The sequence below is a fragment of the Schistocerca gregaria genome, chromosome X (genome assembly GCF_023897955.1).
Source record: "Schistocerca gregaria isolate iqSchGreg1 chromosome X, iqSchGreg1.2, whole genome shotgun sequence".
NCBI classification, from domain to species: domain Eukaryota; kingdom Metazoa; phylum Arthropoda; class Insecta; order Orthoptera; family Acrididae; genus Schistocerca; species Schistocerca gregaria.
In genome coordinates, this window is record NC_064931.1 from 91,598,403 (window position 1) to 91,626,245 (window position 27,843).

General features: G+C 38.5%; 1 protein-coding gene across 1 annotated transcript in view; it reads left to right on the plus strand.

Annotated features, from left to right (window-relative positions):
• The window catches only part of LOC126298783 (ATP-binding cassette sub-family G member 8), a 290,336-nt gene that overhangs the window by 168,613 nt on the left and 93,880 nt on the right, over positions 1 to 27,843 (plus strand). The window contains exons 4-7 of the mRNA XM_049990244.1: positions 2,411 to 2,542; positions 7,425 to 7,629; positions 12,509 to 12,678; positions 17,114 to 17,369. Of these exons, the coding sequence (XP_049846201.1) occupies positions 2,411 to 2,542; positions 7,425 to 7,629; positions 12,509 to 12,678; positions 17,114 to 17,369 (763 nt within the window). The remainder of the gene's footprint in view (positions 1 to 2,410; positions 2,543 to 7,424; positions 7,630 to 12,508; positions 12,679 to 17,113; positions 17,370 to 27,843) is intronic.

The following is a 27,843-nucleotide window of genomic DNA, read 5'->3' on the forward strand; positions in this document are numbered from 1 at the left end:
CTCCATGGAAAGTAAGCCCAAAGGACCAGTGACTGAAGTGAAACACATGGAGTTGAATATTGTACTCATTGGCAAAAAGTGTTCTAACCAAAGAATGCTGTAATTTATTGATAAAGCAGTACACACACATGGAATGCAAGATACAGTACAATTAGCAATACATAAGTGGCCGGCGGAGCCTTGCACTCTGGCCTATATAGTCATTATTCCCAACAGAGGGCACATCTGGCAGGCTGCACATACAGCTGCGTTTGTATTAACAGGCCGGATGGTCTTTAGTGGCTGAATCAAGCACAAACTTCACATGTGAACTATGAAGCAGTGCACACACAAAAGTTGTAGTTACAGCAATGAACCCCATGTCTAGTATGACAGACATCTGAGACACACTTCCATTTTCAATTATGGTGTATATCTGAAAATGAAGGGATTTAATGTGTGTACTCAGATGACACCAAGAGGAGGAAAACTGAGTAATGAAAGATCCTAGAAGTGAGGAGGGCATATGCAAAAGGTGTCATCTGAAGCTGAATCATTGTTGATGTCATAAATTTCAGTTTCATTACTCCTTATTGTTAGTATGCTAATGCAGTTGGGCTCTGCCTTATGGAAAATGACTCCTGTTGTTCTTCCTTTGGTGTGAACTTTTCCAGTACAGATGTCACGTGTTGAAGTATATATGATGTGTGAGTGTTCACTTATGGGAAAAAAGAGATATAGTCATATAGTTAACTGCATAAAAACCATTTAGCTTTATGATTAAAAATTTGATTACACCAAGATAAGGTACAAGTGTATTTCTTACAATGAATCAATAGACAGGGTATGACTTCCCTGTAATGCCTGAAAAATATCATGGGATTAAAACTACTTTTTATATGTTCCTGCAGGAAGGTCTTTATAAGCAAAATGTAAAAATTTATGACCAGCATATTTATTTCTTTTTCAGGTTGTGTAAGTTCATTCCCAATTAAGTTCTACACTGTCTAATCAAACTGATGTGACCACCTGTCAATGAATAAACACCTTTGGGAGTATGGGAAGAGTATCAGTGAGGTTCTAGAAGGTATTAACAGGGATTTGGAGCCAAGGCAACCCCAGTGCTGTGGCCAGCTGCATTAGATTTATCAGTTGAGGATGCATGGCATGAACAGCCCGATCGAGTTGGTCCCATAGATTCTCAATTGGGTTTAAATCCTGGGATTTTGATGACCTGGAGAGTATGGTAAACTCATCTTGGTGCTCCTCAAACCACACATGTACACTGTGAGCTGCGTGGCATGTTTCATTGTCCTAATGGTAAATGCCATGGTGTCAAGGAAAAACAAACTGCTTTTAGGGGTGGAAATGGTCCCAAAGGATAGACGCATACTTGTGTTGGTGCATGTGCCTTCCAGAATGATGAGATCACCTAGGGAATACCTTCCAACCTGGCCCCTCCTGACGATTGCCACAGGTTGTTCGCTTACTGATGTTTTGTGCTATACTTGCCAGTGGCCATCTATCAGATGGAGCATAAAATGTGATTCATCTGAAAAGGCAAGGTCACCTGTCACCACTCAGTGGAATCCAGTTGTGGTACTGGTGTGAAAATTCCAACCTTCATCATTGATGAACAGCAGTCAGCGTGGGTGCAAGAACCAGTCCACTGCTGTGGAGTCCTACACACAGCAACTTGAACTGAATAGTCATTGAGGAGACATTGTTGATAGCTCTTTGGTTCATCTGGTTAGCCATGCATGTCTCTTTGCCCATAAACATCTCCACAGCTGCTGTGTACCCTGTTATCGATGGTCTGTAGTGTACCACAATTTCCTTTGGTTTTGAATAGTGCCCGTTTTCCATGTACACTTTAACTACAGCAGCATGCAAACATTTACAAACTTAGCCATTTCAGAAATGTTCCCACACTTAGCTGCAAGCCAGTGGTTATGCCCTTTTGGATGTCAGATAAATCACATCATTTCCACATTACAACAACAACTGCACTGTTTTCCATGTCCTCTGACATGCTTCATATGCCTTCCTCTGCTAGTGCTGCTGCCTGTCATTCATGAGTGATTATTGCATGTTGACGCACATGTGGTCATATTAATGTGACTGCACCATGTATTTTATGATAGGTTTGGTAGATGAGGGAACAGGTTTTTTTTACTTTAGTAGATACATAATGGGATTTTGTCTTGTTAATTTAATAACAAACTGTTGTCTTTCTCTATGAACTGATTTGCATCTTTGTGTGTCAAGCAATTTAATGCCCGAAATTGCGTTGTCTGTAAGATAAATGTTTGTGGATATGGTGATTTGTTATTAATTGGTGATGCTTTGTGCGGCCTGCGGACTTCTGATGACCAAATCATAAGCAGCATTATGGAGACTCAGTCTGAAGTTAACCTGTAACTTATTTCAGACAAAACCTAAATTCAGATTTCACGGATTCAGCTCTGGGATCCAGTGAGAAATCTCCACTTCCATATGGGAACTTCCAGCTGAGAGAATCAACAGTGCAGTCTATTCTGAATCACCCAAGATATGGACCTAAGTAAGATTATAATAAGCACATAATTTTGTAACTGTTCAATAAATTATAAAGCCACTAGTTAAACAGCTGTCTTAAAAATATAGTTTCTGTTAATGCATCTGAATTTCTTAGCAGAAAATAATTACTGGTTAAGTTATACATTTATATGAATTAAGAGATTCATATCCTTGTTATATTAGAAGAATGTTACTGAGATATTCAATTTGCATGCTGAAAATTAAGGCTTCTGAATATTTTATATGAAATCTCTTAAAGCTTTTTAAATGAAATAAACTTTACTAACATTCTGCAACTTTATTCTTCATGTGTACATATTTATTTCTCGATATAGCCACCCTGGCAACTAACACATATCTCCCACTGAGAAACCAGTATGTTTTGGAAGAAGCTGAAAATTGGATGGGACCAAATCATGACTGTATGGAGCATGGGTGGGCAACAGGCAGCCTACAGACCGAATCTGGCCCTCGATTGGTTTCAGTCCAGTCTGTGAAAGAACATCATTGGACAGAGAGAGATAGAGGGAGCAAGGTGCTCACATTGCACTCCACCCAGGACCTATTTTCATATATCCACCATTTTGTTGTTCACATCTTCCCAGTTTGCATATTATTCAGCCAATATTTTTTAAGTTCAAGCAATTTAGGATTTTAAACTGAACAAAGAAATGATAGTTTAATTTATTTAGTGTTACAGAAACAATGCATACATTTGTGATAGTCATAAAAAGCATTTTTGGGCAAGTGTTTGAAAAATGCTTGCTAATAGTGTTTGTGAATATAAACATACTAAATTTCAGATACTTGAGTGACCTCATGTCATCAGAAATAGTCAAGTTAATCTTAATTGCTTATCGACTGGGATTGCCTATCTTTGCTCTATTTTGTTTTTCTGTTCTTTATTGCATTAACTTAAGTAAATAATTCTTGTCCATTGTGGATGTATTAAAAGACTGCAACTGTCGAAACTGAAGGTAATTTATAATGAAGTAGCTGTAATCACTTGCTTTGATAGGTGTTTATTTGTCCATGATGACGTCTCAAGATATTTGGAACCCCATATCACATGTTTACATTTATTTGCATGTTGTGAGCATAGTTTCTTTATTAACAGTATTACAGAATTTTGCAATGGAAGCTTTTAAGACAGATGTTGTAAAATGTCATAACTAAAGAAATGATGTACACAACACATAAATAAATGTAAACATCTGAAGATGGAGTCAACATGAATGTACTCTCAAAAACGCAATTCTCGAGGCATATCTGTTGGGGTGATGTGTCAGGAAAGAGGTGTCATTCATGTCAGTTGGTTACCCCATAAACATTAACATTATGGGCACTATAGTTTTGAGTTATTCACTAGGGGCATTGGTGTCATGTCACATGGTGAGCCGGTTCACAAGTTTAAGGAAGTATGTGAATCAGGCCCACAAGTCAGCAGAGGTTGCCCACACCTTGTGTGGAGGATGATCAATGACTGTGAACCCAAAGTATTGGATTGTTGCAAATGTTGTAGCACTTCACTGTGGTGTGGCATTATGTTGAAGAAGAGGGTATTCTGTGTGGGGAAGAACTCTTTGAATTCACACTTTCAGTTTTCTGAGCTTCTCGCAGTACCTTGCAGAGTTTGTGGTGGTGCCTGTAGGCATGAATTCCAAATGCACCAACCTTGAACATCATGGAATGCTCTGAGTGTGACTTTGGCTGCTGATGTCATGGTCCTGACCTGTGGCAGAACTCCATTGATGCTTTCTTTTTCTCAGCGTCAAAATTGTGAACCCAGCTTTCATCACCTGTCACCTGTTAAGGAACCCATCGCCCTTTTGCTTAAAATGCAAAAGAAATTGTTGACAGGTGCCCAGTCTTCTATGTTTCATGTTAGGCTTGAGCATTTGAGCCACCCTCTATGCACACAGTTTTTTGTACCACTGTTCTGCAATGATGGCCTACATACATTCTTGTGATATGCCACACTTACCTGAGAGTTGTGTCTGTGTTATCCAACAATTTTCTCTGATGAATTCATCAACCCAGTTCCAATGAGTCTCATTGGTTGCTGCATGTGGTCATTTAAACCAAGCTATGTCACACACTATGAGTTTAGCACCACCATTTCCTTCATTACGAACATGAACAACGGAACATTGCACATTACTGATCTCGGTACTGTCATCACCATACACAACTTTCATTCTTCTATGAATTTCAATCATAGGCACATTTTCTGCAGTTAGAATCTCAATTGCAGCACACTGTAGTGCTTAAGGGTTGCAACTCGTATCAGTGAAGCAGGAAAGTTGTCCAAGTAATTTGCATGACATTTAATGCCTCAACTGATATTGAGAACAGAATAAGAAATTTGGAGGCATTGATTTTCAGCATGCCCTTGTATTTCACAAATATTATATTAAGTTTTTTATTTATACTGTACACAGAAGGTAACAAGTGTTGTTTCCATCCATTCAACTGCTAAATGTGGCACACAGCTGAAATCAGCTTCCTTTATTTTCTGTAGCACAAAAAAGGAGTCCTTTGTCTCAAAAGCATGAAATCTGTCATAGAAGTAATCAAGTACAGACAAATAATTTAATCAGTTTTGTTGACAAGAAATCAAACTGTTAAAAAATTGTGTATTCACTTGAATGACTAATGTAGATTCCACAGAAATGTCTGCTCTTCATTTTTGAGTGTTCTGTGTGAATGTCTTCTTGCTACTGGAGTATCATCTTAGCTAGGGATTTTTCTCTGGTTGTAGTGGACTGGAACAATTAAGTTTTTAAGGACAATTTAATTCTATTGAAATTAGTCCATTTGATCCAAACAAATTTCTCATGATCATTTTTCTACAACTTTCTGCATTCAAAAATCTGTTTAAATTACAAATAAAAATAATCAGTTTAAATTACAATAAAAATCCAGTGCCCTTTTCATCTTGCCATTTATGTGAAACTTTGTGTGTGATAATCCTTCCTTAAACTTCCAAAACTAATGGTAGTCAGGTATAATCTGGTCTTGTCTGTGATACTATTGACTTTTGAGCCCAGTTGTCAAGTGTTTAAATCAGTATGGCTTTTATGCCTGGTAACAGCATACTTTAGATCCTCTTTCATCATGGTACTGCTAACTCTCCCTCCTTTCTTTTATCATATTCAATAATTGAATAATGATCTTTGAATGTTGAAATTAATCCTTCATTAGAAACCAGTATATGTTATTTTCTGGAACCAGAGAATATGCATTCATATTGCATGGATTTCATTTCAGATTCTGAATCATCATTATGAATCCATGTTTCTCATTCCAGTCTCCCGCCTTGAAACAGTTCATGCAAATCACATGTGTATCAACTTATTGCATCACTCAGCTGCTGTCTTGGTATGCAACAAACACAGAGTGAGAGGGAGAGGGAGACAGAGAGAAAGAGAGAGAGAGATAGAGAAATATGGCAATATGTAGTGTATGGTCCAATTAGTCTTCATTATACTAACAACAGTGGTATCAGAATAACACTGTTCTAGAAAATAAAAGTTTTTACGTGCATGGTGTTATTGTGTGTGATTATTTTCAATAAATAATCCCTTTGTTCATCATTAGAATTTGTTTCTTTGTTAGTCCTTCAAATGGAACCACCATCACCACCACAACAATAACAACTACATTTTTAAAAATATTTGAGTAAATAGAACATGTAATAATTTAGAAATAAAATGAATGAATGATGTATGGTGGTGATGGTGGTTCCTTTTCAATGCTGTTATTAACTGGATGATGAAGGTAGATGGCTGCTCAAAGAAAAATAAAGTGATGAAACTGCACAAAAGATGAGTTGATATAGGGTACAGAGTGTATAGTATTATGTCAAAGATGTATGTGATGTCACAGATGCAGACATGATAGGATAGAGAATGCGAATAAGTTATTAGGTTTGCAGAATGATTCAGAGTTAGTTAATAAGATTTTGGTAGGAACTGAACCATGTTGTAGTTTCAGGAGAAGTGAGGAGAGAAGGGAGCCATGAAATGTTAGGTGTTAAGGAAGAGGAAAAGGGAGTGACTAAGAATGAGATTTGATAAGAAGTATATATATATATATATATAGATGAAGTGCAGTATCTGAGAATTGGAATCTGTTGAAATTGCATTGTGATAGTGTGAAAAGAATGTATAGGTGTTGGATTAAGCTAGGCATATTGGTGTGGACAAGGCAGAACACTGTAATTAGAAGTTAAAAGGGAACTGAAAGAGTTGTTGATATCAGATGTATGGGATGAGATGGATATGAATAGATGTTGTCTAGTGCTGGATCATTAATTTTGGTCAGTATAGTTAAATGAGATATAACGTTTAGAGATGGAGCATAAGTTTGTATTAATGAAGGGTGAAGAAGGAAATCAACTGTGGGTTTTCAAACAGAGAATCCTGGCATTCCCATTGGGCAATTTAGGGAACTCAAGGCAAACCTAAATCTGGATAGCCAGACAAGAATTGAAACATCGTCTTCAGAAATGCAAGATCAGTGTGCTACTGTACCACATCGATTGGTTGCTGTTCAAGGGTTTTGGGAGAGTGGTAGAATATTGGATGTGACTGTTATGAAAATTGATTGAATTAGGTTGATGGTGCAGTATACATGTACAGCCAGTTAGCATTTTTTGTCTATTGTAGGATTGTTGGATAGTTAGCAGATGGTTGGTAGAAGCTGGTTTAAAATGCTCAGAATTTGTGTTTTAATGTATACTGGTAATATTTACCAAATCATTAGTGAGATATGGAACACTGTGTTTTCCATATAATGATTGTTTTTATTTGTCCATAAGTTGTAAACCATGGAAACATATCTTACTGATTAGCTGCAAATATACTGAATCTTAATCATTTCAGGTCTGCTCTTGGAGCAAATATGTACACGTACCTGAAATTTGGACTGCCACGTGTTTTTCCTCCATCAAGAGGACCACGTGATGGCTCGAGTGGCTACGATTCCAGTGATGATGGGTCTCCAAATCCACATCATCATGGACGTTATATGCGTTCACGAAGTGACCCGGATTTCAGAAACCATTTTATGCACAAGTCATACACTGGTGTAAGCTTTCTATCCTTTTCTTGCTTAATGTTGGAAATTAATATGAAAAAGAGGAAATAATCCAGCAATGCCCATTATGCTTCAAAAGCATCTTCCAGGTGTACAGCTATAAATGTAGATACAGCTGCACAAAATTTTAAAAAGTAAATACAGAAAATTATAATAGATTAATTTCTTGTTAAAATGATTGATATTTCAGAATGTAAAATGGCTGAAAGACTTATTCTGCATTTGACAGCAAATTTCATTCTATTATTTAACTATTCAGATCGAGTGACTGTAATGTTAATAGATTGGAAGGAAAGACTAATGAAACCTTACTTTTTACAGGCCCACTGTAAAATTATTGGTTAAGTTTTGTGTAGATGTTCAGGTGATACTGTGGTGTATCGAGAGGTTGCAACAATGGAAAATTGTACTGAACACGTATTATGTTCGAGTATAATGTCTTTTCTGGAGACTAGAAATCTACTCTGTAGGAATCAGCATGGGTTTCGAAAAAGACGATCGTGTGAAACCCAGCTCGCGCTATTCGTCCACGAGACTCAGAGGGCCTTAGACACGGGTTCACAGGTAGATGCCGTGTTTCTTGACTTCCGCAAGGCGTTTGACACAGTTCCCCATAGTCGTTTAATGAACAAAGTAAGAGCATACGGACTATCAGATCAATTGTGTGATTGGATTGAGGAGTTCCTAGATAACAGAACGCAGCACGTCATTCTCAATGGAGAGAAGTCTTCCGAAGTAAGAGTGATTTCAGGTGTGCCGCAGGGGAGTGTCATAGGACCGTTGCTATTCACAATATACATAAATGACCTGGTGGTTGACATCGGAAGTTCACTGAGGCTTTTTGCAGATGATGCTGTGGTGTATCGAGAGGTTGCAACAATGGAAAATTGTACTGAAATGCAGGAGGATCTGCAGCGAATTGACGCATGGTGCACGGAATGGCAATTGAATCTCAATGTAGCGAAGTGTAATGTGATGCGAATACATAGAAAGATAGGTCCCTTATCATTTAGCTACAAAATAGCAGGTCAGCAACTGGAAGCAGTTAATTCCATAAATTATCTGGGAGTACGCATTAGGAGTGATTTAAAATGGAATGATCATATAAAGTTGATCGTCGGTAAAGCAGATGCCAGACTGAGATTCATTGGAAGAATCCTAAGGAAATGCAATCCGACAACAAAGGAAGTAGGTTACAGTACGCTTGTTCGCCCAATGCTTGAATACTGCTCAGCAGTGTGGGATCCGCACCAGGTAGGGTTGATAGAAGAGATAGAGAAGATCCAACGGAGAGCAGCGCGCTTCGTTACAGGATCATTTAGTAATTGCGAAAGCGTTACGGAGATGATAGATAAACTCCAGTGGAAGACTCTGCAGGAGAGACGCTCAGTAGCTCGGTACGGGCTTTTGTTGAAGTTTCGAGAACATACCTTCACCGAAGAGTCAAGCAGTATATTGCTCCCTCCTACGTATATCTCGCGAAGAGACCATGAGGATAAAATCAGAGAGATTAGAGCCCACAGAGAAGCATACCGACAGTCCTTCTTTCCACGTACAATACGAGACTGGAATAGAAGGGAGAACCGATAGAGGTACTCAGGGTACCCTCCGCCACACACCGTCAGGTGGCTTGCGGAGTACGGATGTAGATGTAGATGTAGATGTAGATACAATAACTTCTGGAGGATCAATGATAATCGTGATAGTAGTTGCAATAGTAGTAGTAGTTATAATATTGTGGTTATATTTTTATGTGCTCATGGTTGCCTGATTATAGTTTGTATGTTCAATAACAATAAAACTAATAGGTACAGGGTTGCTTGTTATTGAACATAACTTGAAACTAATAGCTTTGTAAGTGAAAAATGTCAGTGGGGGGCAGTGTTGCTACCCAGTATGGAGAATACCACATAATCAGTCCCAGTATTGTTTGACCAGCTGACTTAAGTAGTTGCACAGAGAGAGAGAGAGAGAGAGAGAGAAGAGAGAGAGAGAGAGAGAGAGAGAGAGAGAGAGAGAGAGAGAATGTGATCCACATGTCCATTCAATTGATATAAGTCAGTTCATGTTTTACTCTTTCCCTTCCAAATGAAAAGACACTTACACAATGCTTTTGGCCTCAGCCTTCATCAGTAAAAGAGAGACACATCATTCATACAGACAAGCCAGCACACCTCATGCACACATGTTCACCAACTCCAGCATCTTGGGCTGGAATGCACTATCACATGAGATGCAAGCAGCAATTTCGGGGGGAGGGGGGTGGTGGTGATATAGTGATGTACAGGTGGGAGAGAGAGACAAGTGTTGTCTGGTGGAGTGTGCAGGGACTAGAATACCAATAGGTGCTGCGTCAGGAGATTGTGTGGCAGAGAGGTGGGGAAAAAAGGAACAAAAAAAGAAGAGGAGCGGGGGAAGATGGGTGGATGTTGTAAGGATAACTTACAACTGTATAGTTCAGTAAAGCTGGGGTGGGGGGAAGGACCCAGATGGCTTGGGTTGTAAAGCAGCCATTGAAATCAAGCGTATTATGTCCAGCTGTATGTTGTGCCACAAGGTGGTCTACTTTGTTCTTGGCCACAGTTTGGCAGGGGCCATCCATCTTAGTGGACAGCTGGTTGGTAGTCATACCAATATAAAAAGTAAAAAAAATATGACTGCAGCAGAGCTGGTAAATGACATGGCTGCTTTCACAGGTGGCCCGGCCCCAGGTGGGATAGGTTAAATCTGTGGCAGGACTGGAATAGGAAGTGCTGGGTGGGTGGATTGGGCAGGTTCTGCACAGAGATATGATCCTTGTGGCAAGGGGTTGGGACTGGGAGTGACATAGGGATGAACTATATGTTGTGTAGCGATGGGAAGTATCTCGGGTAGGATGTCCCTCATTTCAGGGCATGATGATAGGTAATCAAAACCGTGGCAAAGGATGTGGTTCAGTTGTTGCAGTCCAGGGTGGTACTGAGTGATGAAGGGGACAACCCTTTGTCAATGGCTCTTGGGAGTGCAGGGAGGATTGGGGGTGTGAGGAGAAATGGCACAGGAGATCTGTTTGTGGACTAGGTCTGGAGGTTAGTACCTGTGTGTGAAGACCTTGATGAGACCCCCAGCATACTGAGCAAGTGAGTTTTTGTCACTGCAAAAATGCTGTGCCCAGGCTATATGGGAGGGATTTTTGGTGTTAAAGGGATGACAGTTATCAAAATGTATGTAACTTGGTAGTTGTTGAGTTTAATGTGGACAGAGGGAGCCATCAGAGAGAAAGTGTTCAACATCTAGGTAGGTGGCATGTTGGGTTGAGGAGGACTACATGAAACACCATCTGGATCCTTCCCTCCACTCCAGCTTTTCTGAACTGAACAGATGGAAGTTATCCTTACAACACATTCTCCACTCCTGTAATCATCCAAACCTCAACCTACAGTAACATACTGCCCACACACCCTCCACCCAACTGTTTCCACCTTGAGTTTCCATTGTTTAATTTTGTAGAAACCACATGGTGTTTTGCATAATTGTCCACAAGGGGTGGGGTGAGGGTGGGTGTGACCCAGTACAGAGTTTTTATTGATTACAGAATTCTCATACTCGTTCAGCAGTATTTTCCTGTGATTACATTAGATCTGTTGTTTAGCCAGCTGTAGCATTATGCAGCTGATTGCAATAATGCAATATGATGGTTTTAACAACTGATGAATAACTTAGATTTATTTGGCAGTTTTAGAGTTCAGACAATAATCAAAGCTGATTTGGATGCAAATGGACTTAACTATCAATGATTAATATTCAGTTAAAACAGTTTATGCATAATTTGATTCACTATTACTGGTTTCACAAATCAGACACAAGCATTTGTGGAAATTATGGTGTTCTAAAACAACACCATAAAATGTTTGTCACTAAAAGTCGACTCACAATACAACAGCTCACAATCATCACCTTGATGGCAACACTCCCTTGTTAAAAGCACAACTCATTTCCACAGCCAAACATGAAGTGGCATGTGTTTAATCAGTAATGTTTATTGTTAACTCATTGGTCAGATATATAATCAGAGCACAGCTAAGTAAGTTGACTGTGAGTGGCTTTGTTGTGGGATGACATTTACTAATTAACTTTACCTAATTTTCTTTTTGAATACTGTAATTTACACCAGTCTGATAATTCTCTCACCTGATGGGAAAAACTGATAATAGTGCACCAAATTATGTGCAGCCTATGGCTGTTTTATCTGAATATTAGTCATAATGGTTGCTGTGATCCTAGCAGGAGATGCCTGTGTCTACTAGTGATCAAGGATTGTTACCAGAAATTTGCCTGTGACCAAATTTTGATAATACATTTGAAGTAATCAGGAAAATATTAATTAGAATGTTTGCAAAAATGTGATTGGCCTTGTTGCTCCCTTGTCCCTTGATCTCGAGGCTGGTACAGTAGATTTCTGCATTGATTTCAGTACATTGAGCACAAAAGTGCTAAATCAAGATTTAGACCTACTGTTTTTCAAACTGGTAATGAGGGCCCATCATTTTCAGTCACACATGTTTTTAGTGCATCAGAGAAAAAATGTAATTCTTGTTTAAATTCTTTTGTTTCAGAAGCACTGCCAAGCAAAACTACATAAATTTCATATGATTGGTTAACAAGTTCTTAAAAATTGTTATTCAGATGTTTGTTGTCTTTTCCTTCCTTATTTGTGTTATATCTGTGCAGATTCAATGACTAATCCATCTCTGGATAACAGAGGGTCAAATGAAAATAAGAACCTGTTTATACTCAGTCAGAATAATGTACAGCTGTGTTCTGTATTCTTGACTCTATTGCTGTAGCTTTGCCTTACATTATTTTACCACATATTTCTTTACTTGTTTAGCATGGGCCATGGCCAGGATTACCTCCTGGTGCAGGAAGAGCAGAGGATTTTCGACTTCGTAGTACAAGTAGTGAAGCTAATTTGATGTCACATGAGGCACATATCCGTCACCATACTCATCGCCGAAGTATGCATGAACACAGTATGCCTTTTGACATTGAGCGATCCCCGTAAGTGGTTTCTTTTTGTAGTCCATTGTTTATAAATATGTGGTTGTATAAAACTAAGAGAAACTGTTGTATCTGGTGGACCCCTCTCATCCTAGAATCTGGTGATCCACTCTTTCGTTTTGATCTTTCCCAACATATCCAACTCTACTTCCTAAGGAAGGAACTAATAGTTCCAAAAGCTAGGATAGTGTCATGTACTTTTATATATTTCTATCAGCAGTACTAAATATTTACCTCCTGAAGGCCAATATTGACTTGCAATTCTGTCTCATAATTTTTAATTTTCATGAATGAGTTTTATATTTGGACAATATAGTTAGTCATGGCTACAAAGGAGGAGAGTTTAATTGTCCATCAACTGTAGCAGCATGCACAATACAACCTTAAAAGCTTTCTAACCTACTAATCTCATACTCCCACATTGGAATACCACTATCTGCTATGACAGTTACAACCTCCGACTCACCTTCCCACAAAACTCTTACACTCACAAAACACTGATGTACTCTCAGACACTTACTCCACTCACCCCACTGAACCCAGAATTAAAAAAGACTGTTGGGTCCTTGGGGATGATAATTTATCTAAAGATCTGCAAACTGTTTTTCAGTACTGTTGTTACTTAGGTTTGCAATATCCATTTTTTCAATGATATAAAAATTACACGATGACAATATGTCACAATTTACACATTAAAGAAACAACTGAAAATAGCATGTAACATTTTGGATGTCTTCAGTTTATATCCTGTAGCGTAACAAAGTGTCCTGACACCCTTTCTAATAACATTTAGAGCAGTAAGGTGTTATATACATTTGTTAGAATTACATGCAATATCTTGTTCTATAGCTCGCCTATAATAGTTGAAAAGGCTTTTTAGTACGGCCCTTATTCAGAGGCAAATACACTTCTCTTAACATTTTACACATCTGGACTATTTTACCTAAGTATATTATTAGAAGTGTATCACAAGACATACTGATGTGGTGGTACCATGCTGCCAATGCTGTTCATTGCCAAAAAATTAAATAAATCCTTGACCTGCAGTTGAAACTCTGTTTGACCCAGTGGAATGAATTGTTTACACAGTGGTTGTAGAAGATACAACAGGGTACAGTCACAATGCTGGTGTAATAACTCTGCCAACGACATCCCATCATGTGGCAAGGAGTGTTCAGAGGAAAGAAAAATCCTTAAGGCTTCCTCGCATGTGAGGGAGTAACAGTGATTTTCCATGTGACTTTTAAACATTTGAATGAACCATTCAACTTCACTGATGGCGAAAAGGAGCAGTTGTGACATGACGTATGCCATTGTCAGCGCAAAACTGTTGAAAATCAGCTGACGTGAGCTGTGGTCCGTTGTGATTTAATGGACTGATGCTCCACAGAAGCATTGCAATGAGAGGTCATTTGCTGTATTTGGGTGTCCATCCACTGCCAACTACAATGACATTGGATGAGTTGCTTTGTGGGAACTCCTTCCCAGTGACCATAGGGCAACAAAGACAAAACTTCCCACTCTAGGGAGTGACTAATCACAACCTAAGCATCGTTATTCTCTGTAGATAGCAACAGAACACCTAATCGCATGAATAGCACATGACAATGCAAAAAGTAGTGATGTGCCAGTGGTTTAGGAATTTCTTTCAAACTACATGCTACCCATGGTAACATATCACAAAACTGTCCGAAGAGCTGGGTCAGAAGCAGTTGCTCCAGCGATACACTATGAGTCAACAGCAAACTTTTGGAGAATTTCAGAATCCTGAGTGTCAATTTGATATCATGATTCCTCAGATGAAACAAACATTCTGTGTGTACTGACCACTAAGTAGTCAGTATTTGGATGTTGTGCAGTGGGCCTGTACAACAACTTATATTAATAATTAGACAATAAAAGATCCCAATATTGCAATTTTTGTGGTATCCATGGTGAAACAAGCTTGCAAGTATTGAACAAAGCAGTTAGAGGTCAATAACCCATAATCAAATAGAACTTTCAACCATACAAGTGTTGATGGAACTTGGTAATACCATAGGTAATGGTGAGGATCTCTTTTTTCAAGTTGACCATAATTGCACTGCACTTTGTTGAGAGTTTTCAAGGAAGATGCAATGGCCCAATTGGATGAACAAATTCTATGGGAGAGCTCAGTTCCTATCCTGTAAGATGATGCATCCACAGCTAACACAACAGGCTTCGCTGGATCAGAATTAGACAATAACAAAGAGTCCTGAAGTGCACCTGTCATTCTTGGGACCACACAAAGGGAACACATTTCCAGTGCAACAGCTTCAGTAGAGCAGCAATTTGTGCAGTGTTAGCAATGAACTTAATGTAACATGTTAATTTCCCCATGGTGGCCTGTATCAGTTAAATCAAATAAGTCTAAACCAAAAATGTTCACACTGTTTTGAGAACATATCATATGGAATGAAACACACGTTGCAACACCACAAAAAGTTTCTGGCAAACTGCACATGCCAATTACTGGCATTTCATGTTTGTTAAATGCACACAAAAGTTGGCTTTTGTAGCTCTGGGCTAATTGTTGTATCACAGGTGTCTTTTTTAAGAAGGCAAATAAAATTTAGTTGTCTTATTACCCGCATCTAATGGGGCGAAATGTTTGTTCTTCTGTTTGTGGACTACAGCAGAAGGTTTCCATGAAGGGGAAAACCGGGACTTCACCTGTGCTTGCCATACTGGTTAGACTGTGTCAATGCTGAACATGGCACACATCATTATAATTTTGGCCACAAGAACAGTTGCACTGGCAATGTCATGTTAGCCTTTTAAGTTCAGCAATCCTCTGTTGTAATCGACTGTTCATGCCATACCTTCAACACTGTATGTGGAGAAGTGGGCTTCCAGTTGAGCACAAAATACTGACCACTCTTTTTCCTTGCAGTTAAACTGGCAAAACTTGGGAATAGTGTGCCTGCCATGGTGCTGCTTGTTGCGTCAGTTACTTTGTCATCTGTTGAATACTGAGCAGCAGTCGTTCATTCTGCTGTGCCTGAAACTAAACAGCTTTATTTAGTGATAGTTTATGTGGGGTTCAGACCTGGTTAAACACGTATACTAAAGATAATACACCAAATTTATTTTTGCTGTTACTCATGGAACAGGAAGTACGTCCACTCAGGCAAGTGAGGGCAGAAGTCTGTTCACAGTAATCATTGCCAGGTTCATACATGGTGGATGAGAAAAGACATGTGAACACATGTGAGAACATACTCAGTGCCATTTTTATGTATGTCATAGCAAACCTAGATGACTGTCCAAAAGGTTTGACTTGTGGAAGAGGACAAGTGGATGCTACAACACATATAGGATATTAGTTTAATTTCAGTAAAACTCTTTAATACACAAACTTAACTTTGGGTACATCCTTACCCGTACTGCCTCACAACACCATGATAACTGTTTGTTAATCTGAATAGCAGTGAATGACAGTAAAATATTATTACATTACATTTTATCTATGAACTTTGGTATACATTTCTGACACAACCTCACTCCTAGATTTGAATGGTGATGATGGTTGCAAGAGTGGGCTATCAAAGAGTGAGACAAGCAATGCTATGCTCTGACATAAGTAGACTTCCAGGAGCAGCAGTGTATCAAACCTTGTGAATGAGGAAACAATGTCTCACCAGATGAGAATGATTATCTGCTGCATGTGCCAATGACAAGTTTTAATATGTCATTAGCAGTAGGTCATGCCATTACAGTTTTACATGCAAATTCAGTTTTCTACTTGGGTACACTAAATAGCACTGTGACTCCATTTATAACTGATCTATCCTTTCTGAGTGCAACTGTTCTAAAGATCTGATAACTGACTAACAAAACATTTTTATACCTTAGTTTCTTTTGTTACCCCAGTCTGGCATTGTTTCAAGCTCTGCTGTAAAATGCTCATAACATGATCTACATTTTGACAAGTGTTGCATATCCTTTGTAATGATAGCATGAATTACTTTCCTATTTTAGATTAAAGTGGAAAGTCTCCATATTCTTCATTGTTGATGCTATCCCTGGCAAGACAGAAAGGATATCAAAAAGAAATTTCCCTAAAAATATTTTGAAATGAGCATATGGCATTCAGACCGAATGTGAGGTTTTTTATGTCAGAAACTTAGCACAATATATACAAAAATAATTTCAAGTTTTTTAAAAATAAATACCATTTAATAATTTAATGGAGGAGATCTTGAAAGTGAAATGAAATATTGATATTGGTCATTGATATTTAAAATCCAACCAGGTGAAAACTCAGTCACATTTCGAAGTGAATATATGGAGTTTATATTATTTTCATTTAAGTAATACTTGTAGTATTTTATGGTCTTCATTTATCACTGTTATAAATATGTTGCTGCTACTCATTCCTTACATGTATTGTTCATTGTTTTTTGGGTGTCAGGGTGACAGGAGGAAGCCAACTTGGAGTTCATCAAAGACCATCAAAGGCAGGATCTCACATATCACTGCCAGTGAGCCGCCACAGTCACTCTCATCCTCCACATCCCCACATGCATCCTGCACACAGGGATGGGCGCACTATGAGTTCTCGTCTTGGTCCTGTTTCAGAGAGTGCTTACATCCCAAGAGAGTCATACTGTGTACCTTTGCCAGAAAATATTGAACTTGGAGCTTACTCAAAATACCCACATCTGCAGGTACAGTCTTTTCCCTCAAGTTCATGCAATCTTATGATTATTTGATTTCTAATATCAGTACATAAGAATGATTTGACACAAGTAATTGCTTTGTAAATTATAAAATTTGTTAGACTATGTAAATGTTCAGTGTTATCACGTATTACAATAACTGCCTTAATAATATTCATATTTGTGTAACAACAACAAAATGACAACATCAACAACAATGATGATAATAGATATAATAATACATGAGTAATGTGTCTGGCCACCAAGGCCAGCAGCCTCGGCAGCCAGGGACAGTGGTCATGTTTGTGTGAGTTGGATTTGCGTGAATTTATTTATTTATTTATTCATCCGTGGAACAAGAAATATTGTATGGATATCATCAGTTTACAACACATGAGCACACATTTACGTTTACAATGAAACAGGTTTCTCATATTTTGTGTAATTTTTATAACTAGTCATACACACATTTATAATTACATAATATTTTGGTGATAATGTCATATGTTGCTAATAATCTACATTTATGTTAAATATTCTTTTACAGTATCACAACTTTTACTTACTAAAAAGGTTTTAAGCTTTTGTCTGAAAGTGAGGGGCACATTTATTTCTTTAATTTCTTGTGGTAATTTGTTATACGGTTTTATCCCATTATAAAATATACTTTTTTGGGTCTTTGCCTTGTTCTTTCTATCTAGATGGAGGTGGTGAGAAGCTGTTGTTTCATGGTCATGTATTAGGCTGTTTGTGTTGTACATGTTGAGATTTTTCTTAATGAACATTATGTTCTGAAAGATATACTCACAAGAAACAGTTAGAATGCCTTGCTTTCTAAATAATTCTAGACAGTGGGCCCTGTTGTTGCTGTTTGTTATTATCCTTATGGCTCTTTTTTGTACTTTTTGTACTTGTACTTTTGTACTTGTATGTTACTGGCACTTGTTCCCCAAAACATGATCCCATAGCTGAGGACTGAGTGTAGATATCCGTAATATGTTATTTTAAGACAGGTATTATTGCATACCGGTGCAAGGATTCTAAGAGCATAGCATGCTGTGGATAATTTCTTTGCCAAAATGTTGACATGGTTTGTCCATTTCAGTTGGCTGTGTACATTCATCCCTAAGAATTTGGTACTTGTTACACATTCTAATTAATTATTATTAACTTTTATTCTAGTGGCATTGTGTTTTTTGTTCAATCGGAAGTTAATATATTTAGTTTTCTTTACATTTGGGGTTACTTTATTTTTTAATGACCAGTTGTGGACATCATTGAGAGCCTCATTTGCTCTTTCTGACAGTTGTGTTGGATTTTCACCTGTTATTACTATGTTGCTGTCATCAGCAAAAAGTATTTTTTCTCCATGTCTGATACTTTGTGGGAAGTCGTTAATGTATATAAGAAACAATATTGGGCCTAATACACTTCCCTGTGGGACGCCTGTATTCACATTTTCTGGGTCAGACAGGTGTTTTATAAGGGAATTGTTTGAAACTTGTGATATCTCAACTCGTTGAACACTGTTTTCCAAGTATGATTTGAACCACTTCTTTGTCACACCTCTTATTCCTATTTGCCCTAATTTATGAAGTAAGATTTTGTGGTCAACTGTATCAAAGGCCTTGGACAAGTCTAAAAAGATACCACTTACATTTGCACCTTTGTCCAGTGCTTCTAAAATTACTTTAGTGAGCTGTGCTATAGCAGATTGTGTGCCTTTTCCGAGTCTAAAACCAAATTGGTCATTGGAAAGAAGATTATATTTATTCAGGTAATTTAGCAGTCTCTTTTTGACTAGTATTTCTATTATTTTAGAAATGATAGACAGTATAGAGATCGGCCTGTAGTTCTCTACATTTTCGACATCTCCGTTTTTAAGGATAGGTATAACTTTTGCTTCTTTTAGGTACTGCGGAAAGTATCCAGATTCGAAAGATTCATTAATTATGTCTGTTAATGGGCCCTTTATGGAGTCTATTCATTCTTCAATTACGCAGACTGGGATTTCATCAAGTCCTACTGAAGTTTTATTTTTTAGTTGGTGTACTAATCGTGCCACTTCCCTTTCTGTAGTTGGCAAGAGCACCATTGAGTTTGTTGGCTGGTTCTGAGTAGGTAAATCATACGTATCTGGAAATTTCTGCTGTAATTTTTTTGCAATACTACTGAAATATGAGTTTACAAAATCAGCTAATTTTTTAGGGTTACCTATTGGTACATCTTTGTTTTTGATATGTGAATTGAGGTCCTTTTTAGCAGAGTTAGATGTTTCCTGTTTGACGAAGTTCCAGGCTGATTTGCACTTGTTTTCAGCTTCAAGTAATATTTTGTTGTTTGAAAGTTTTTTTGCAGCTAGCAACACCTTTCTGTATATTTTTCTGTACTTTTTGTAGAATTGCAGAACTTCTGGGTTAGATTGATTATTTTTTTTATGGAGTTGAGATATCTAAGAGTTTCTGAGGATTTTTTGATACCTGTAGTTACCCACTGATTTCTCTTTGTAGATTTAATTTGATAAAGAGTTTTGGGAAACATCTCTTCAAACCTGAGTTTAAAAATTGACATGAACTTGATAAATTTCTAATTTGCATTGGTTTCTGCATAGACTTCCCTCCAATCTTCATATTCTAGCTGGGATTTAAACTGATACAGGGCTGATTTGGAAAACATTCTTTTGTATGTACAAAGTTTAGGAGGAGTTTCTACATGAATGTTAGTTTTTAAGATCTGGCAGAGGTGGTCTGATAGGCCCAGGTTTTGGACAACAATATGACATTTTTTACTATCAATATCTGTAGCTACATGATCTATAGGTGAGGAGGATTCTTTCGTTATTCTAGTTGGACAATTAACAAGGGAGGATATTCCATAACAGCTTAGAATATTCACATATATGTTGCTAGCCTTATCAGGCTTAATCATATTAATGTTTAAGTCACCACAGATAATTACATTTGCTTTTGGTCCAGAAACCTTGTCTAAGATTTGATTCAGTTTTGAGAAGAACATATCAATGTCTCCACTGGGAGAGCGGTACACACAAAATATGACTAATTTTTTTGCTATGCCAGGTCCTATTATTTCAACAGCAGAAAATTTGAAATGTTTGTCCTCACCTAGATCTAAAAGATCATATCTAACTTTAAATGACATACCTTTTTTTTACATAGATACATGAACCTCCACCATTCATTGAGATTCTGCTATAGTAACATGCAAGGTCAAATGAGGCTAATACAATGTGTTCAATTTCCTTCCCTTTGCACCAGTGTTCAGTGATACACAAAATTTGGCTATCAAAATTTTCCAATTCTACTTCTAGCTGTTGTGCTTTGTTCTTTATGGCTTGAATATTTTGGTGAAACACTGTTAGGCATTTGTTTTCACTTATCGTGGTGGTGCCTTTCCCTTTGGACCTGATGCTAAAAAATCCTTTAGATGAGCTGGTGGCATGGTTATTCTTCTGTTGATGACAGTGGAGGTGAGTCTGTTGCCAGTTAGACTTGGAAGTTGGTGTATCTGAAGGTATCTGCCTTATGTTAGTCTTGTAACTGAGGCCGGGTACCAAAAATCCTTGTTGTAGATTCCTCTGCTTGCAAGCATTTATCTCTTTCCCTGTTATGTGCTGTTGTTCACTGCTTTGCCCCAACAAAAATCCTGGCTTCTCAAGGGTAGCTGCCTTCTTCTGGTGTGATGACTTCTCCTATTACCACTGCTGCTGCTGTGTGCTGTTGCAGTGAATGCCAGTGATTCTGATTGCTTGGTTATTGATGTTGGAACTACTGTTTCTGATGTTGCTGTGACTGTTAATGATTCTGGTTGGTTGGTTTTTTATGCTGTAACTATTGCTTCTGTTGTTAGTTCTGCTGATGCTAATGTTGGTTCAGTAGTAGGTTCCTCTGTTGCTACTGTTTTTTGGATGGTCCATTTGCATACTGCTCCTGTTTTTGCTGGTGTTTCTGCTATTGGAGATTTATACCATCCCAGTTCAGTGGCTGTCACTTTGTAATTGCATTTAATTGCTTCCCTTATTAAGTTTCCTAATCTGGCCTTCCCATTTCTGTTAAGGTGAAGCCCATGTTTCGTAAAACATTCTCTGTCAAGTGTGCTTGAGTCAATTAAATTCACATTGCTGAATAGCCTACAACTACTTTTAAGTTTCGCATTAATTGTGTGAATTTCCTTATTCACACATGACCATTCAGGTAAATCATGCCTGTGGGCAAAGTTCACCAGTAAAATGTTTGTATTTGACAGTACTAGCAAAAGACTCAAGAGCTGTTTATACATTTTCATAGCATTGTTTTCGTAAATGTCTTTAGCTCCTGCGCAGATTGCAGCACTGCCCTGCTTGTCATAGTTATATTTTACGATGTTTTTCGTCACTTCTTTGAAACCAGCACCTGGTTTAACCATGCCTGTGACTGTCATTGATTTACTATTTACTTGCAGTTCTTGAGAAATTCCTTTGGCGTGACTGTCTCCAAAGACGTCGAATTTTGATTCTTTCTTCTTTGTCACACATGTCGGTTTTTGTTTATTTGTATTTTCACTTTGTTGCAAAACATCATATTTGTTTTTATCCATTATGACAGATTTTATGGAGTTTGTTATTCTTTTAGTGGACAAGGGATTACCTTTTAGTGACACTTTTATCCACCCGGACGTTGTTGTGTGTATATGTTATGTAGTTTGAGAGAAGGCCTATTGGCTGAAAGTTTACTTGTTAACAGTCTTTTTGTTGTCACTATCTGCACATTAACATCTCTGCTGTATGATGAGTAACAGTCTATCTTTTTCATAAAATTGTCATTAATATAATTACTTGTAATTTCTTTCTTTCTGTTGACACTCTTTTTCCATTTCTTCTCAGAATGTTTTCACTGTCTGTTCGAGTTGTCTTTCTGTTCCTTTGTAAAGGTTCCTCTGCATTTACTTTTTTTTTATGTCTTGAAAACCAGAAAGTATACAATTTTGTTGTGAATATTTCTATGTTTCGATTGTCTTCACATAATAGTCATCTCTTCTACCATCAATCAATTTATTTTTGTTGTAGAAAACAGAGAAATTTGTTTGCTTTGCCTGTACTCTTTCATTCTTTTCTCATTTGCTAAAGTCATAACAGTCGCTTCCAGACTGAATCAGTTTTGGGATATTTCTGTATAATTTTGTTGCTACTTATTTTGTGGTTGTCATTTACATCTGTTTTTTATCACAGAATTTTTCAAACAATTTTTCTCCATTTATCTGTTTTCAGTGCCACAATGCATTCAGCTGCCTACAGTATATGAGGTTTTATAACCACATAGTGTCCAAATTTTTGCATTTATTGACTTTTTTTATTGTATATGTCTTCACAGAGTTGATTTGCCACTCAAGCTTTCTGTCGTGCCATCATTAGCAACTCTTGTTACTATATTTATTTTAAACACATCTCTGTGGTATTTTAATTTTTGGAGTTCATTGATTAGTTCTTCGATTTACAATATGATGCATCTACTACCCATAAGAAGTTTATGCACTGACTTTAGCTGTGAAAGCTTTTAGTGATTTAGATGCAACCAAAATGTTGGTCATGGTTTGTTAATTTGGCTTTTTATGTGGGGACTTTAAGATCTGTTTACTCACCAATTTTTCCCAAAGTATTTATTGGGGTAGTGGTTGAATAAATGTCCTTAGCTTGTGTCTGTGTATGTACGGATGGATATGAGTGTGTGTGCAAGTGTACACCTGTCCTTTTTTCCCCCTAAGGGAAGTCTTCCCGCTCCCGGGATTGGAATGACTCCTTACCCTCTCCCTTAAAACCCACATCCTTTCGGCTTTCCCTCTCCTTCCCTCTTTCCTGAAGAAGCAACCATCGGTTGCGAAAGCTAGTAATTCTGTGTGTGTGTTTGTGTGTTTTGTTCATTGTGCCTGTCTGCCGGCACTTTCCCGCTTGGTAAGTCTTGGAATCTTTGTTTTCAAAATAGAAATTAGTATGTCATAGTTCCCGATAAATTCCAAGCACTGCTAGTATGCTATGCATGCATTTAGTGAGTATGAGATTAAACAGAGTTTAATTAAGGCACGCAGTAGTTAAAACAATACATTTCTAAATCATAGCAATGTGTAGCCTGTTTATAGCAGTCCCAGTAAGCCATTGCAGCAGTCAGAGTCCACTGGTAGAGGCAGTTGGATAACAGCAACTGAAGAAGAGGCTATTGCCAAGTGGCCGTATATTTGCACACTACAGAAATTCACATGACTAACAGGCGATATCAGCAGCCACATGCCGTAGGTGCTGTGGCCAGACATGGATAACGTTACACGTATTGACATGCTCATGTCTTCAATTTATGTGTCTGTGAGGTTACTGAATCCTTCACCTCCTTGACCCAGTACATAGGCCCAGTATCTGCCAGGCCAGTGTGTGAGAGGACAATGTGGTGGAACAGCCGACAGCTGGGTGATATCAAGATGGAAGACTCCTGGAAGATGTCTGGGGCCGCTGGCAATGATGATGCCAGATCCAAAGTGTCTCGTGTAGATTAGGCACAGAGACTCATGGCAATGGAAGTATCCCTCGGGGATGTGGCGAGTCTGGTGATTTTGGTGATTTAACTGTTGGTGAAGTCGGATCAACATCCGTCGGTGTGCCCCACAACTCATGACAGGGGAGGACCAGGTAGCCATCCTCTGTGACCCAGGATTAAATTGTGCTACATGTGACTACTGACTAGAGTGCCACAACTGGAGATGGTTGTGGTGCTAGTGCAGTATCTCTAATTTTGTAGCCATCCAATACTGACACCCCTGCTGTTTTGCTAGAGACACCTGTATGCACACTGGATTCTGCCTAAATGTGCATGCCCACTCCAGGGCACTCACACAAAATGGCATGGCTGCATCTGCTTCATGTTCAAAGGGTGGACACCAGAAGTGTCCTGTGATGGATCCCATGTAGGAGCTCTACTGGACTTCGACCATTGTTGGGCATGGACCTGTAAGTATCTAAGGAGGAGCTTAGTTCTGAAGCTGATTTAGAATACCCTAAGGTTTTTAACATTTGTACTTTGAAAGTCTGTATAGATCATTCAGCCATCCTGTTTGGGGAAAGATGCTTATTTCCAAAGTGAGTGTAAAACTTTTTGAAATTGGTCGTTGTGAGTTGGGGACTGTTGTCAATCACCTGCAAGTGACTCCAAGAAAGAGCCTGCAAATCATGTGTGAATTCAGTTCCACAGCTGTGTCAGCATTGACCACAAACAGAATGAATAAGATGGGGCCAGCTAATGTGCCTGGCAAACAGCATACTGTCAAACCATCCATGCTACATCATTGTGTGTATGAGACCAGTAGGTGTAGTGGCATGCCAGTTGCTTCTTACTAGAAGTCCCTCAGTGGTATTGATGTAAGAGTTGCCAAGAGTTGCAAAACATGATGTTGCCAGGAGGACGGCACCACCATTTGGAACTGTTCGTCGTCATTTGTAAAGAGCATTACACGCAGTGAAACCTGAAGTTGAAGCTGCCAACGGAAAAAAGAGAGAGACAGCAAAGGCCAGGTGTTCTGTAACAAAAGTTCAGATTAGGGAAGGATGTAGAAGGAAAGTGGCCATGCCCTTTTGAAGGAACCATCCTGGCATTTTACCCCAACCAATTTAGGGAAATCACAGGAAACCTAAGTCAGGATGGCTGGATGTGAGTTTCAAGTGTCATACTCCCGATTGCAAGTCCAGTGTGCTAACTACTGTGGTACCCAACTTTGTGCACATGTAGAGGGAATGCATTTAGTGATTGCTCCGGTTAGCTGTCTAACTGAAACAAACTGTCTCCTAGTGATCAAATTCATGGTTAGGACCTGTCAGAAGGTGAGAAAATGCACCCATGTTAGAATGATGAGTGGAAGGGTAATAGTGAGTGGAGTATTGAAAATTGTCAAAAAAGAAGCCCATCGATGAAGGAAAACTGCAGTACACTTTGGCAATTATGCTTTTGGCCTAAAAAGTGCCATGCTATTTATGATTGGCAAGAAGATGAAATTTGTGACAGTAAAAAACATAAAACAAATATGGACATAATAAATTATGGCCAATGATCCCTTTTCGATCCATGAATAATATTCTTGAGATAAATGCCTCTCGGTGTGATACAGAGAGAACAGCACTGATGTCATGTGGGCATCTGTTGCCAACACTAATGGCGAGTGGGGCTGGTAAGTTACAAGATGGGGTGCTGGTTGGAGGGCCAATTTTAGCTTATGGAAAGCCAGATTTCCCTTTTCAGATAAATAAAAAAGGGCTCCCTTTTTACAGAGATGATTTAATGGGTGAGGTGTGGAGGCAGCCTGAGGAATAAACCATGCATAGTAGTTCACTTTTCCCAGAAATACTTGGAGGTCCTTTATTGATTTTGGCACAGGTATATTCTCAGTAGCCTCTACATATTCTTTGGTGGGCTGAAAGGGCTCATCACTGAAATTACATCTTAAATAAGTGACCACTTACTGAATTGAGACATATTTGGTAATGAAAGACCCTTCTGTGAAAGTGCCGCAAAAGCCAGACAGAGATTGTACAAATGTTATAGCATCAAGATAATTGACAACATGGAATCCCAGCAATGATCTGTCAAGGAAGCTGGTGATACTAGACACACCAAAATTCAAATTGTTATATTGGTACAGCCTGGACAACATGTTCAAAACTAAAATCTTCCTTGAACCTCCATCAAGAGACAATGGGGAGTATGCTTGCATATTGTGAAATTAGTTTTCCTCCTGAAAATTTAGAAAAAGTTCATCTGGAGAAGGCAAGGGATAAGAGTCAATGTCCACTTGAGCATTAACAGTTTGCTTAAAATCTTTACACAATCACGAAGGGAGCCCCCAGTATTCCTAACCACCACTGACAATGAAGCTCATTGACTGTAGTAAACTGAGGGACAAAATCTGTTGTTGTTCTAGTTGGTCTAATTCAATCTTAAGCGCATCCTTGATGACCAACAGAATTGGGCAAGCTTCACAAAATCTTAACAAGCTGTTAGTTTTAAGTCAGTGAGGGACTCAAAATCCATTGCTTTTCCCAAACGTTCAAATAGTGGCACAAATTGTGTATAAAGTTTATCAGTGTCAGCACAGGGTGCCAATGAGCCAGTGGTGTGCACATCTTGATGTAATGAAAGTCATCACAAGCATTTGTTACAATACTGCACACTATATTAACATTACATATCTGGCATTAATTAAACACACAAGTAAGAGGGCAGCAACTACAAATTGGTTCCATGGAGCCATTTACTAGTAAGTTATCTCACAAAGCTGTTTCACTAAACATCAAATTATTTAAGTAAACAGGTGCATGGTTTGGGCAGCTGACAAATTTTGTACATCTGTTTTCTGTATAATGTGGAATAAAAACTTCCTGTAGAGAGTCAAAGAATCAGTCTATTGAATGTATCTTCGCATGTTGTGACTTCACGTTAGAAGCTACCATGCTGCCGAAGAGGGACAGAAGTCATGCAACATAAATATAAATATATCCTTATGTCATGTGTCTGTTAAGTCATACCAAGCAAGGAGTTACAGTAGCTAATGCACTAGACTCATATTCATGAGGACTGAGATTCAAATTCCCATCTGACCATTTAGATTTTGGTTTCCTGTGGTTACTCTAAATCAGTAAGGGCAGATGCCAGGTTGGTTCCTGTAAAATAATCTTTCTCCATCTGAGTTTGTGCTCCATTACTCATTATCTCATAGTCAATAGCACATTAGACCCTAATTCTCTTTCCTTCCACAAAATCGAGAAGAAGCAAATCACAAATTATTCTCTCTACCTCTATTACACTGAAGAGCTAAAGAAATTGGTACACCTGCCTAATGTCGTGTAGGTCTCATGCAAACATGCAGAAGTGCCGCAACACAATGTGATATGGACTTGACTAATGTTTAAAGTAGTACTGGAGGGAAATGACACCATGAATCCTGCAGGACTGTCTATAAATCCATAAGTGTATGAGGGGAGGAGATCTCTTCTGAACAGCATGTTGCAAGACATCCCAGATATCCCCACTAATGTTCATGTCCGGAGACTTTGGTGGCCAGCAGAAGTGTTTAAACTCGGAAGAGGTTCCTGGAGCCGCTCTGTAGCAATTCTGGCTGTGTGTGATGTCACACTGTCCTGCTGGAATCACCCAAGTCTGTCCGAATGCACAATGTACATGAATGGATGCAGATGATCAGACAGGATGCTTGCATATGTGGCACCTGACAGTGTCATATCAAGATGTATCAGGGGTCCCATATCACTCCAGCTGCACATTCCCAATGCCATTACAGAGGTTCCACCAACTTGAACAGTACCCTGCTGGCATGCACGGCCCATGCATTCATGAGATTGTCCTGTACATGTCCATCCACTCAATACAAATTGAAACAAGACTCATCCAATCAGGCAATATGTTTCCAGTCATCAACAGTCTGATGTCAGTGTTGATGG